General features: G+C 43.1%; 1 protein-coding gene across 1 annotated transcript; it reads left to right on the forward strand.

The window, feature by feature from the left end:
- Positions 1-7584: 7584 nt before the first annotated feature.
- LOC123110368 (uncharacterized) lies at positions 7585-14142 on the forward strand. Its single transcript, XM_044530861.1, has 9 exons — positions 7585-8684; positions 9276-9405; positions 9497-9984; positions 10065-10145; positions 10286-10384; positions 11378-11491; positions 11576-11647; positions 12408-12479; positions 13212-14142. Exons 1-9 carry the CDS (start codon positions 8364-8366, stop codon positions 13470-13472), a joined length of 1638 nt encoding a protein of 545 aa, XP_044386796.1. The 5' UTR covers positions 7585-8363; the 3' UTR covers positions 13473-14142.
- The last annotated feature ends 244 nt before the right edge of the window (positions 14143-14386 follow it).

A 14386-nucleotide genomic window follows, 5' to 3' on the forward strand; every position in this document is an offset into this window, starting at 1 on the left:
ATATTAACAAAGCCCGCGATACATCAAGATCGTGACATCTCAAGAACACGAGAGAGAGAGAGAGAGAGAGAGAGAGAGAGGGAGAGAGATTAAACACATAGCTACTGGTACAAACCCTCAGCCCCGAGGGTGGACTACTCCCTCCTCATCGTGGTGGCCGCCGGGATGATGAAGATGGCCACCGGTGATGATTCCCCCTCCGGCAGGGTGCCAGAACGGGGTCTAGATTGGATCTCGCGGATATAGAGGCCTTGCTGCGGCGGAACTTCTGATCTAGGGCTACCCTGAAGGGTTTTGGAACATTTGGGATTTTATAGGGTAAAGAGGTGGTCCAGGGGCACCTGAGGTGGGCAGCACCCATCAGGGCGCGCCTGGGCCTCCTGGTGTGCCCTGGTGGCTGCTGCTCCCCTTGAGCAGCCCCCCAGGTGCTTCATTGGCCCACTCGCTTTCTTTTGCCCCCCCAAAAAATCCTCTAGGAGTTTCGTTGAATTTGGACTCCGTTTGATATTGATTTCTTGCGATGTAAACACAAGCAAAAAACAGCAACTAACATTGGGCACTGGGTCAATAGGTTAGTCCCAAAAAATGATATAAAGTTGCTATAAAATGATTGTGAAACATCCAAGAATGATAATAAAACAACATGAATACTTCATAAATTATAGATACGTTGGAGACGTATCAGCGCTACATCGAGTTCCTACGGGAGGAGGAGGAGTGCCTCGTCGAGCATGCAAAGTGCCTTACCGCCACCATGGGCGCGGCACACGCCGCCTCAGAGGCGAGGAATCAGGAGATCTACGAGGAGAACCATCGCTTCGAGAGGGGTCGTCTAGAGCGGCAAAGGGCGTTCGAGGTGAGCTTCGCTGAAGGTGCACCAGCGACAGGCACCATAATGCAGTTGTCCAGCTCGTCGATGGGCTCCTCCTCCTCTTCCTCTTACTGAGCGCGCTCGTCAGAGGAGAGGCTGCCGGAAGTAGTACAAAGCCCCTCCGTAGTAGTAGTAGTAGTAGTAGTAGTAGTAGTAGTATTTGGGGGCTATTTTATTCAGTTCATCTGACTATAGATGTGGTGGAGTTGTACAACATACTTAAAATTAGCTAGTATATATAGTTGAACTAGATATTTCAGTACGTGGTTGGCAACAATTGGGGAAAAGTTTGGTTGGTTCAGCTGTCGAGTTGAACTATTTGTATAAATTAAGAACGACTGGTTTATCTATGAATGAAATCTATGCTTAATTACTGAATTTTAGTTGCAAAAATAAGATAGTGCTAGTGATTTTTAGCTGCATATTTTGACAAAGTGCAGCGTTACAAGGATTGACAAATGGCAATGTTACTAGATCAACAAATGTCAATCTTTCCAGTTTGACAAATGGCAATATACCCAATATGACAGATGCAAATCTTGTCAAATTGTCTGTACGTGGTTGCACATGAGTCATCCGAAAAAACCGTTTGCGTTGAAGGAAGGTACAATTCCTGCTTGCCAAATTTTCTCTTGGCTTAGCGCCGAAGTCTTGCTTTGCATACCTTATTCAATCTTAACCATTTGCATTGAAGAGATGCACAAATCCTACGCAGCGAATTTTTCCTTGGCTTATTGCGGAAGACCATAGCTCTCACTTTGCATACATGTGTTCTATCTAAAACGTTTGCGATGAAGAGCTGCACAAATCCTGCTCGGCACATTTTCCCTTGGCTTACTGGGGAAGCTGTCAGTTTACATATGGGTGTTCTATCTAAAACATTTGCGATGTTAGAGTGACAACTATTTGTTTTAAAATGTCTTTGTTGATTGTTATTCAAGTGCGCCTTCTCTTAAAATGGACACAAAAATTACCACAACATGTTGGGTGCCATTCCATGATAGCATGCCAAGTTTCATGAATATCAGACGAGTTTTGGATTTACTAGAATTAAAAAACAAAGTATCTCAACATTTTGCCGCCAATCAAAAGTGCTCCGGTGTTTGAAATTCATTCTCATTTCTTGCATGAGACCTAAGCATGCACCCCAAGGAATCAAATTTGATTTTCAACCAATTTATATGCACCGGAGCATGTGCACGTAGTTCAAATTTGAATTATGCACATAAAATGCCTAGAAAACCCAGTTAATGTATAAAAATGTCCAAATGAACCCCGAAAAATTCCAAAATTTAACACAACACTCCTATTGTTCTATGTTGACACTATTAAATTTTTTGAAAGCAATAACAGATAATGGATATTGTTTCGTCCCCAAAGCTGGCATGTTCCCCACCGAAACCATCAGGCTTGTTGTGGGAAGCTCTACTTTGTGAGAAGTTTATACCCAAACTTGCCCCAAATGGGATAAAAAATTACCACGACATGTCGAGTGCCATTCCATGATAGAATGCCAAGTTTCATGAATTTTAGACGAGTTTTGGATTTACTAGAATTAAAAAACCAGGTATCTCAATGTTTGCGGCCGAGTGACGGTGGCAGGGTGTTTCACATTCATTCTCATTTCTTGCATGTGACCTAAGCATGCAACCAAGGACACAAATTTGAATTTTTAACCAATTTATATGCATTAGAGCATGTGCATGTAGTTCAAATTTGAATTATGCACATAAATGCATTGAAACTCAATTAATGCATACAAATGTCCAAACGAACCCCGAAAAATTCCAAAATTTAACACAATACTCATGTTGTTCTATGTTGACACTAGAGAAAAAATTGAAATCAAGAAGAGGCAATGGCTATTGTTTCGTCCAGAAAGGTGAAATGTTCCCTACCGAAACCATCAGGCTTATTGTGAGAAGATCTGGTTTGTGAGAAGATTATACCCAAACCTGCCCCAAATGGGACAAATTTTTTACCATGGCATGTTGATGCCGCTCCATGATAGCATGCCATGTTTCATGAATTTCAGATGAGTTTTGGATTTACTAGAATTTAAAAACCAGGTATCTCAATGTTTGCAATCGAGTGACGGTGGCAGGGTGTTTGACATTCATTCCCGTTTCTTGCGTGGGACCTAAGCATGCAACCAAGGACAAATATTTGAATTTTGAACCAATTTATATGCATTAGAGCATGTACCTGTAGTTCAAATTTGAATTATGCATATAAATGCATTAAAAACTCAATTAATGCGTAAAAATAACATCATGGCAGTTTTATATATTATGGAAAAAATTCTCCGTAAAATTTCAGCTCCACCGGAGAACCTTTATTTCTGCACAAAAATAACATCATGGTAGTTCTGCTGGAAACAACATCAATACGGGTTAGTTCCATTCAAATCATGCAAGTTGGAGTCCAAAACAAGAGCAAAAGTGTTTAGGAAATTAGATATTTTTGAGATGTATCACTCGATAGCTTGAGAATGGAATTTGCTCCTCCGGCGATGGAGAGATATTCTCAGGGCCCTCTATGTGTGAAGGCATCCATTGGCCAGACACAAGTGACATTTCACGGGGATGCTAGAACACGTCAATGAGAAAGAAGAACAAAACCGACAACGAGGAGACCAGTATAGTGAGCATGTCTATGACTCAAGAGGATACTGATACATCTCACCTCAAGTTTTATAAAGTATCATGAAGCAAAAGGGAATATCACATGATAACCAAAGGTTCACTCGAATGTCATTCATGTAATCATAGGGATTGATATGGACGTCCATGGTTCCGCTATCGATCATTGAACGAAGGGGTTTTGTTCATGTCTATGTTTTACCGAACGTACAAGGTCACAAGCTTAAGGTAATCACGATATGGTGAGTGTTAGTAGGAAGAGAGTCTCGAGGATTTATTTGTGAAATAGTTTCGCTAATATTCAGAATAGTCCCGAGAGGAACCAGAAGCGTTTTGGGGTCACCGGAAGGGTTTCAGAGTTTATTGGGCAATACCAGGTATTACCATTAAATAATAATAATAATATATATATATATATATATATATATAGGTGGAAATTTTTTCTGGTGATGTTAAATTAATAATAAAAGGCTCTAATAATTGTTAGGAGGCTTTCATACTTAATTAAATATCATCAGAAGGCGGAAAGAGAATTGGGCCACATAGGCCCTATTGGGGGAGGTGCCCCCCTTTTCCCTTGCGGGAGGACGAATTGGAGGTGTGGGAGGATTCCTCCCCCCTGGCCGACGCACAAAGGAGTGGAGCTCCTTCCCTCCTTGTGGTGCACACTCCTCCTTCCTCCAACCTATATACACTAGAGGCTTTGGGCTATTTTGTACACACAAGTTTTGGAGCCTCCTCTAGTTCTCTAGTAGTAGTTCTAGTGGAGATAATTAGAGCTAGTACTAGTTCTAGTTGAGATAATCAGAGCTAGTTCTAGGTCCTGTAATCCTCATAATTAGAAGCACTACGTGGCTCTAATCTCCTCTTCTAATTCTTCGGCCGTAATTAATTTTGGACGGCGAAGCACTGTCGGATCGTGAAGACCGTACACTTGCAATCTGTAGAGAGGATATGCTTTCAGTCTTTGGTTCGAGGGGCTGTTCGTGGGCGGTTCGCGGGATTGTTCCTCTATGGTTCGAGGGACTCCAAGTACGATATACATCGACTCGTCTACTTCCGCTGCTACTCGGAGTCAGTAATGATCATAATCCAATCCTCTTATGCATCTTCATTTTGTTCCTAGGTGATCGTAGGGCGATTTTTGTTTTTGTTTTCTACTACCTTTTCAAACAACCATATCTTCGAAATGTTTCTTATGTGGTAATGTTCTTCATGTTCCTTGGATTTGGTGCATGGACCCTCTCATATCCTTTAGTTTGAGCTTTTTTTATTTTTCTTTCGCAATGGTCTCACTGCTGCAAAAACAGGCTAGCAGTGGTGGGTGCAAAAGGCCCACCAGTAGCGGGCGTATTTGTGGAGGGCGCCCGCCACTGCTAATATGCCACCAGTGGTGGGCAGAGAACCTAAGTACAATTTTGGTAATTAATGACAATTTGTATGGACTAATGTTTTCATTTATATATATTTGAAGGAATATTTTATAGGTGATGCCTTAGGGATATTGGATGGATTCAAGGATGAATGCCATAAAGATTAATCAAATTTTGGACATTTCATGGTTAATTTTGGGTCTATTTTAGGTTTATGATATATTTATGGCATTTAATACATTTCTAATTATTTAATGGACATAAATCTAATTTGAAGTACATGTACATTACAAAATGTCCAAATAATGATGAAAACATAACATTTGAGTTCTTGAGTATGTACTTAGGCCATATATGCAAATAACAATTACATGTTCGGTATGTGCCATGCCTTGCGGGCGTCTTTAATTTGTAAACAAACCTACATCATATAATTTTCAAATATTCTTAAAATTTTAACCACATACTATACATGTCATGTAACAACATCATGCAAAGTTTCATAGGTGTCAGGCAACATGTCTCTAATTCAAGAAACAATTTTACATAATTATAATTAAGTTATGTGTTTTTATTTTGACATATACATATTTAAAAGTAGCAAATTTTATTTAATTAGACCTAAACATCATATTTATGATATTCCTTCTAATCTTTCAAAATTAATTTTAAATTATAGTTGCAAATCAAATTTTAAATATATCCAATTAAATACAAAATTATTAAAAATACATATAGAAAGTATATAAAATAATGAAACCTACAAAGTCCAAACCATTTTCGTACAATACCATGGCCATAAGAAATTAACACACTAAAATATATAAAAAATACATGAAAATAAACAAAATAGTTGCATGTTTGAGTAGTGACGGTCAAAGGTAGGTGCTCGCCACTGGTATACCTCCTACCACAGCTAACATGGGCCTGATTGGTGGCCAAATTACTAGTGGCAGGCCGATACCAGTGCTCACCACTGCTGATCTAACTACTAGTGGTGGCTGATCTAACTACTAGTGGTGGTCAGGTTTCTGGTACATACCGCCAGTAGTGTTGGCCCATGGTTAACTTGAACCCAGAAAACTAGTAACAAGCTGAAAAGGGACCCTGTCACTGGTAACTTGATACCGGTGTCCGACATCTTTTTCCACCCGCCTATGATAGTGGTGGTCAACGGCTAACCTGTATCCAGAAACTAGTAACGAGCTGAAAGGTGGTCCCGTCACTGGTTACTTAATACCACTAGTCGTCATTTTTTTCCACCCGCCACTGGTATCTGGCCAAAATAGCAGTGTCGGGGTCCTTAGTTTGTCCGCTATCATTGACCCCACCTATAAGCAGTTTCCTAGTAATGTCTTCATTTTCGTTTTCTAAGAAAGTGTTCATTTCCCTTCTCAACCTCGTTTGTTGGAGGTCCATTTGTGGTCTTAAGCTAGTTGGCCTTCTTCATTCCATTTTGACCTTCATAATATGTTCACCACCCAATTGAGGGGCTCTCTCATCCCAGTCATGTGGGGCTCAACACTTTTGTTGGTGTCGGCAAAGCGTTCTTCCTTATGTAATGGAGGATTTTTGGTTGAGTTGGTTTCTTAACCCTTCTCCACACACGCCCTCTGTTGGAAAAGGCAGTGCCTAGGGGGCGCTTAGGCACGCTTAGGCGCTAGACAATGGCCAAACGCCTCACCCAGGGCATAAATAAAAGTCTAGGCAGGACAAGCAAGGAATTATCTACCCAAGCGAAAATCATGCCATATTGCACTGTTATGCCAAACGAGCCATATTTTGATGGCACTAGCTGTTAGTTAACTTATTTATATGCCCTCAAATTATATTGACACATATATAATGATCATAAATACACCCGGATAGTAAAACTATATTACTGCCTAGGTCGTGCCTAGGACGCTTAAGCACTGCCTACGCACTAGGCGAAGGCCAACCACCTCGCTTACGCCTATCGCTTTTTCCAACCTTCACACATTTTCATCTCCAACATGAGGCATACATGCTCAAGACGACAACTGTTGTAGGTGGTGGTGCCTCGTGGGCGAGTGGTCGTTGTTGTTAACTCATCATGTCAGCTGACACGCCCTCACACGTGTCTCTTCCGTCTGTGGTCATGTTATTAAGGGCATTCATATCTCTTTTGCCCTAGATGAGGTGCCGAAGTCTTTTTTTTTCTGCTTTAACATTAAATGTAGATACTTTTAAAGGCTTATCTGCTCAGCCCAGCCCGTCAAAACACCTATCCATAAAAATCACCCTCATGAGGAACATGAGATTTTTTTAATAAACGTGCAGGGACAACTAAAAAAATATATACATCGATGAAGGGACAAACAACGGGAAGAGTACCTCATGCAACATCACTCAACACGTATACACTCAACAAAACAAAACAAAGCAAACAAAAAACTCACAAATGCGCCTAACTACTTCGGACGCACTGCAATTAGTGAAGGAGGATACACACAAATCCCACCTTACACACTCCAGGTCGTATGGTGTCATTATTAAGACCCAAAAGAAAGTGTGATTATGCATGCCAGGAAGGAAGAAAGGAACATTTAATAATTGCCTTTTATGAATTGTCATAAAACCATTTAATTAGTAGTACATCCACAGTCATCGTCTTCTCAGATATACTAAAATCACTCACTTCGCTCTCTAAAGCTGAGCAGAGCTGAGCTACCCCCTCCCTCTCTCTCTCTAACCACCCACTCTGGCCAGTCATCACCCCCACCACACCACAACCCCATGCTCTCCACCATTTCCATCGACAGTTACTGCTCTCTCTCTCCTCCTAACCCTAATCTCTCTCTCTAGGCAGAGCGAGAGAGCGAGCGTGTGCCTTTTGAAAGATCCCTTCTTTTCCCTTTTAGCTCCTCCTCGCCCCAATCCTTCTTTTGTCACGAGATGTGGCTCGCCCCAAACTAGCACCACCACCACCACCACCACCACCACCACTGCAGCAAGAGAGAGAGAGAGAGAGAGAGAGAGAGAGAGAGAGAGGGCGGCGAAAGCTCGGGCAAAGCGGCAGCGGCAGCGTCGGCAGATTCCCCTTGGGCGGGCGTCGCCGCTATTTTACCACCCCCGGCCGATTCACCGACGGAAGATCCAACCCCCACCCCGCCCCAGCTGTCGGCGGCCCCCTAACCCCCGGGGCGCCTTTATCCACCGGGGATTTCTCGTCGTTTCTCGGGCGCAAGGCGGCGCCACTCTGGACCTCTTCCTCGGCGGTGGCGTCTTATAGCTCCGGCGCTCGATCCGCTGGTTTTCCGCGGGGCCGGGGGCGGCGGTTCTGGATGACTTCTTGAGCTGGACCTCTTCATCGAGCTTGTTCGATTGGTTTGGGGGGAAGTAGTTGGTTCTTGCGGTGCTCGGCGGGCGATTCCGGCGGGGTTCGGTTCCAATCGGGGGAAATGGCGTTCCTGCGGTCCCGGTGTTGACCAATCTGGCCGAGCGCTCGCGGCTGCCATGGCGGATTTGGGGCTCTGGAACCAGGGGTGGACGTGGGTCCTCTCCCAGAAGCACGTCGTCGCCTGGGCGCACGCCGCGGCGGGCTGCGGCAGGGACCGCCTCGCCTTCCTCGTCGACCGCCACTGGCCGGCCGTTTCCCGGGCCTGCGTCAGCTCCTCGCGCCTCCTGCTCGAGGCGCTCAGGCAGTGGCGGGGCTGCACGGCGCGGGGCCTCCTCGCGCTCGCCAGCCTCGGCCCCGCCGCCGTCTTCGTCATCCTCTGGAGCTGCTTCGTGTGCATGACCTCGTCGGCCTGCGCCCTCTACGCCCTCCTTGGCCTGGTTCGTGCTGCAAATCATCCCTCACCTTGCCGCTTTGGCAAATCAGCCCGGATGTTTTACTGGATAAGGATTTGTCATGTGCTGCTTCTGCTATCTGATTGTGGATTGCATGTTAGGTTGCATCTTTACTAAAGTAGCATAGTTAAAGTAGTAATTGCTGCTAGCACAAAGTGGAACGCCAATTAAACTATCACAGGATTAATTGGCTTAATGTATTACTGTCTAGTGTAATCTGATGTCATGCTTTAGTACTCATTTTTGCTATTTCTAGATTCTATCTGTCCACTGTTAAAGACGTTTGGAAGTTTTGTCTACTTCCACTGGGGGATATCTGGCCTTTTCAGCTAGAATGCACCACTGAATCAGTAATCAGCAGTGAAATAATAGAGAAAATATAGGGCCATGCCTCCTGTTATTTTCTCTCTGCCACTTTTCTTATTGCAATGCAGACAATGTCTCTCGTTCCATCATCATCTAGTCTACTTATTTAATTAGTAACTTCTGCTTACAAGTAAGGATACAAGTTACCCATGTAAGAAGGATATCAGAAGAGGTTATGTTATCTGACTGTTTAATGGCGCACTGTTTCAGGGAGCTGTTGCGGCAGTCATTCACTACATGGGCTATACGCCTGGCCTTCTTATTGTAGGACTGTTTGGCATCATGATTATGTGGATGTATGGCTACTTTTGGATTACCGGCATGCTTCTGGTTGCTGGAGGTTGTTCATCTGAATTGATTCTGATGTTACCTCATTCGGCCTATTTATTTGATCATCCTCATCTAATGGAGGCTCCTCTGTGGTAATGCAGGTTGTATGTGCTCTTTGAAACATGCACGATTTGTCATACCTGTGTTGGCTATGTATGCTGTTTATTGCGTGGCTGTTCGTGTCGGGTGGCTTGGAGTTTTCTTCACGCTGAATCTCTCTTTTCTGACAAATGATCTTCTGAACAAGTTGCTGCAAGGATATGAGGGAAGCATGGAAGAGAGACCATTTGAAGAAATGAAGGATTCTGATCCAGCCACGGATGCCTTCTTTCGTGGCTGTGAATATCCCCCTGCTCCTGAAAGTGAACCAGAGACCGTGTCGTCTGCAAAGCCCTTTTGCGCAGCACCTACCCAAGATGTGTTACATGTACAGAAGGAGCCATCTCCCAGTAAAATAGTGAAATCAAATTCTACTTCGTTGGACGAGATGAAGAGGATAATGGATGGTTCGACCTATTATGATGTTTTGGGCATCTCTCGGAGCAAAAGCATCAATCTGATCGAATTGAAAAAGGAATACAGAAAATTGGTAATAGACAACAACACTTTAAGCTGAATGATCATCCATGTTTCTGTTACTTATTGTCCTGGTGCATTTTGTCTGTCTAGGCAGTTCTTGTCCATCCTGATAAAAACATGGGTAATCCATTGGCGTGCGAGTCATTCAAGAAGCTTCAGTCAGCTTTTGAGGCAAGTACTTGGGAGTATATGCCAGCTTTGGGCTTTCTTTCGTAGAGTTTTCTCAAATCTGACAGTGTACCATTTCTTGATCACAACTGTGTTATTTGATTCTTGATAAAGGTAACCGGTCTAGTCGTACCTCCATGCAGGTACTCTCAGATTTAACGAAGAAAAATGGCTATGATGAACAGCTGAGGAAAGAAGAATCCCGGCAAATGACTCAGAGATCACGTGTTGTCTCTCAACCGGTGGGTTCTTGTCCTTGTAAATAACTAAATATGGAATGTAGATGTCTTTGATTTGCACATGATCTTGTTAAGTTTTGGAGCACACAATGCGATCTCTAGTTTTCTGCACATTCCCCTTTGTAATGTACCTTCTGATATTATTATCCTTTGGAGCTCATTCGTATTGAAAAATCCCTCAGATACCACGTGCTACCCCTCAACAGATACTTTTATTCTGCCAGTATGGAATTTAGTCAGTTATCTTCTATTGTTAAGTGGCGCCAAGCTTCTGGCATTCTTTGTGACAAGAGAGTGCCACAAAAGCTTAAAGGCAAGTTCTACAGGACGGTGGTTCAACCCGCAATGCTGTATGGCGCTGAGTGTTGGCCGACTAAACGGCGACATGTTCAACAGTTAGGTGTGGCAGAGATCCGTATGTTGAGATGATGTGTGGCCACACGAGGAAGGATCGAGTCCGGAATGATGATATACGAGATAGAGTTAGGGTAGCACCAATTGAAGAGAAGCTTGTCCAACATCGGCTGAGATGGTTTGGGCATATTCAGCGCAGGCCTCCAGAAGCTCCAGTGCATAGCGGACGGCTAAAGCGTGCGGAGAATGTCAAGAGAGGTCGGGGTAGACCGAATTTGACATGGGAGGAGTCCGTTAAGAGAGACCTGAAGGATTGGAGTATCATCAAAGAACTAGCTATGGACAGGGGTGTGTGGAAGCTTGCTATCCATGTGCCGGAGTCATGAGTTGGTTGCGAGATCTTATGGGTTTCACCTCAACTTGTTTGGGACTAAAGGCTTTGTTGTTGTTGTTTTATCTTCTATTGTTTTGTTACTATGGAATTCAGCTAGTTATCTTATGTATGTAACCTGGTCAATTTCTTTAACAAGGTGATTTATGCATGACCCTCCTGTTTTGGACAATCTTGTTTGATACTGTTTTCTTTGTATAACTCATTTATAATTGAAAAATAAAGTCAATTGATAAATATCTTTTTTGCAGAGTGGGGTAGAGTTTCTCTCTGAGGAGTCCAGGCGTATACAGTGCACAAAATGTGGTAATTTTCATTTATGGATATGTACCAAGAGAAGCAAAGCAAAAGCAAGATGGTGCCAGGTTAGGAGCCCAACATGTACTTTTAGGGCACTTGTTAACTGAGAGTATCACTCCAGCTAATTTTCATAAATTGTGTGCTTGCAGGATTGTTCCCAATACCATGTTGCCAAGGACGGAGATGGGTGGGTGGAAAATAGATATTCTGCATCCTTGAAGGTACAGTTCTGTGTCTAAATAACATGTAAACTTCATTATATTTTACGGGGTTTTTGAGTCGCGCGACTAGTCGTCGACTAGTCGATGAGTCGCAAAAAAAATGTCGACTCATGACTCGAGTCGCGACTAGTCGCAACTGCAGGCTCGACTTTTTCCAAGTCGCTACCCCAGAACGACTCATCGGCTCATCGACTCGAAAACAACGATTTTACCTCAGCGTTAGTTTAGATGGAAGCACCTATTGCAGTCATCTTGGGTTTACGGAATGAACTACTGGGAACCAGTGGTTTAAACAAAGGGAGAATGGGATTTATATAGAAGAAGGCATAATCTTCTGAATACTGGCACTCTGCACAGTGCGCACCTATTTGGTAGAAAACTCAGCGAAATGTTTTTCATGAGTGAAAACTTCAGTCCCTTACTACTCGCTTATACTGCTTAAACTGGGCTAGTTTATACTGCCTGAGGCTGATGTTGGGCTTGAGCAAATTTGTTCATTTGAGCTGTAAGAACCCCAGAATGTTTTGCTTCTGATCTTAGATCATCTAAGGATATCTATGTTGCTAAAGTGGATGCTCAAAGTGCCTTGAATTTCCAGCTTATCTCAATCCCGGTATTCTAAAGTGAATTGCTTAAGCAAATTCTGCTGAATACAAGACAGCGCTGAGGAATCACTTTAAAGCATGCATGTGTATTTTGCCTGCAGAAACTAATGTCCAATAGAATCTAAATTCTGTTCTTTCTTGATTGTTCACTCCAGTTAGAAATACCAAGAGCTTTTGTCTGTGCGGAGAGTAAAATATTTGATGTATCTGAGTGGGCTACTTGCCAGGTGAGTCTGTCTCCATCTATCTTGTCATGTTTGATTTGATTATACATTTCACATGCGTATTTACTTGCCATAATAAATGTCTCACGTGATATGCTTTAACTTTTAGTCATTTCCTTGTTGACGTCGGCAATGATCCATGTTTGATTCACTGAAAAAGACATCAGATAGACTGGATTAGAAGGATCTGTTATCTTGAAAATTCAAATTCATTTCTTGTTTCAAATATTCACTTGTTGCATACCATATCTCAACATTGGTGCAATTTTTCTACCGAGTGTACAGCCCTATAATAATAGTGTTTGTCCAGAAGAAAACTTATTGGAGGGTTGTATGCATTCCTTGCTTTATGTGGTTATGCTCTGCTGTTTTATTTGTTTATAGTGTATACATGAGTATACCAAAGACTCTTGGTTCGACTCCTTTGCTCATGGCTGAATTTAGTCTTTGTAGTTTACTAGTTTAGCATAGTCCAGATGCTCTACTTTGTAAATAGGTTCAGTTGGTCGTTCGATCTTGTGAGGTGGATAGAATACCAAGTTCCTTTTAGAGTAGGGACCATGTTAAGCTCTCTAGAAAGTAGGACCCAGAACACATATTGCAGGTAATACAATGGCCACATCAACTGTTGACATGTCATTCATTTTCTGATAATAAGGAAAGGATGTTGCGGTTGTTATATCTGAAAAATGGGCAACACTTATTTAACCCATTCTGTTTCTGTTAATAATCCAGGGAATGGAGTGCAAACCAAACACTCATGGTCCAACTTTTATGGTGAACATGGTTGGTGCGGATAGGATGCCTCAGAGATCGCAGAGTTCTCGGTATCCCTTTAGCCTGGACGCCGAGATGATCCCCGAAGACGAATTTGAGCTGTGGCTTCAACAGGCATTGGCGACGGGCGTCTTCTCTGACAGCCCGAAACGAAGGAAAAGCTGGAGCCCCTTCAAACTGCCTCAGAAAGGGATCAGAAGTTGGCGGCGATCGTCATGAGGGTGCGACGTTAAATAGCATGGCTACATGGGGCCTCAGATGGTAGCAACATTGGGAAAAAGGCAATAATACAAGGGTTTGTATTTGTAAATAGACTGACCAAAAAAATTTACCTGGACGAGCAACTAATTTTGTCCGAAAAGAGAAACGACAAGTAAAAGGAACTCTTAAATGAAAAGACACAGTGAACCTGACTGTTGAAATTAGTTCTCTCTGCTGGGTTCCCACAAGTTGTTTCAAAGAAAAGACCAGGCATGGGGTCGAAACATGAGTAGCTGTTCGGCGTGCGAACTCCATCAGTGCAGGGATCGACGACGAAAAGAGTGCTGACCTGGATTACAGGAGCAAATTCTGCGGGTGTTGCGCTGCTCTTTCTGAAGCATCGCTGAAGGAAAGATGCTCTGTTCATGGAAGCAGCAAGTTCTGTGAAGCTCGTTCTGGAGAAGAGAAGGGGGAAAAGGAAGAAACCTGAAAAGAGATGGTAGAAACTGGCTGCTGTGTAACCATGGGAAACCCTGCATGAGAAATGCACTCGCTCACTGCTCTGTAACATTATACCCTGATACTACTAACATCCTGTGGAAAAAACTACCATAATCCAGGTTTGTCCTGTAACACGCCATGTGCCGCGCTCTGTAACATTTTCGGCGGATAAATAGTGATCTTGTCCTGGATTGTCTCCTATTTACCATTTCTTGTTGCTGGTTAATCTGTTTTCCTGGGTGTGCTGATTTGCTGCAAGTGAGTGGCGGCTGATATGGACAGACCACACGTGCACTCTATTTTTAGGCTGGTTATGGTTATTTCTGTCTGAGAGGAACCAGGATCAGGCTATGGTTTTCAGTTTTGGCATGTTTCCTCTGTCTGAAAATAGCTGAGCTTCCTTTCACATTTCTGGGGGGTGGATCCTCCCC

The sequence above is a fragment of the Triticum aestivum genome, chromosome 5B, assembly GCF_018294505.1.
Source record: "Triticum aestivum cultivar Chinese Spring chromosome 5B, IWGSC CS RefSeq v2.1, whole genome shotgun sequence".
Classification (NCBI taxonomy): Eukaryota; Viridiplantae; Streptophyta; class Magnoliopsida; order Poales; family Poaceae; genus Triticum; species Triticum aestivum.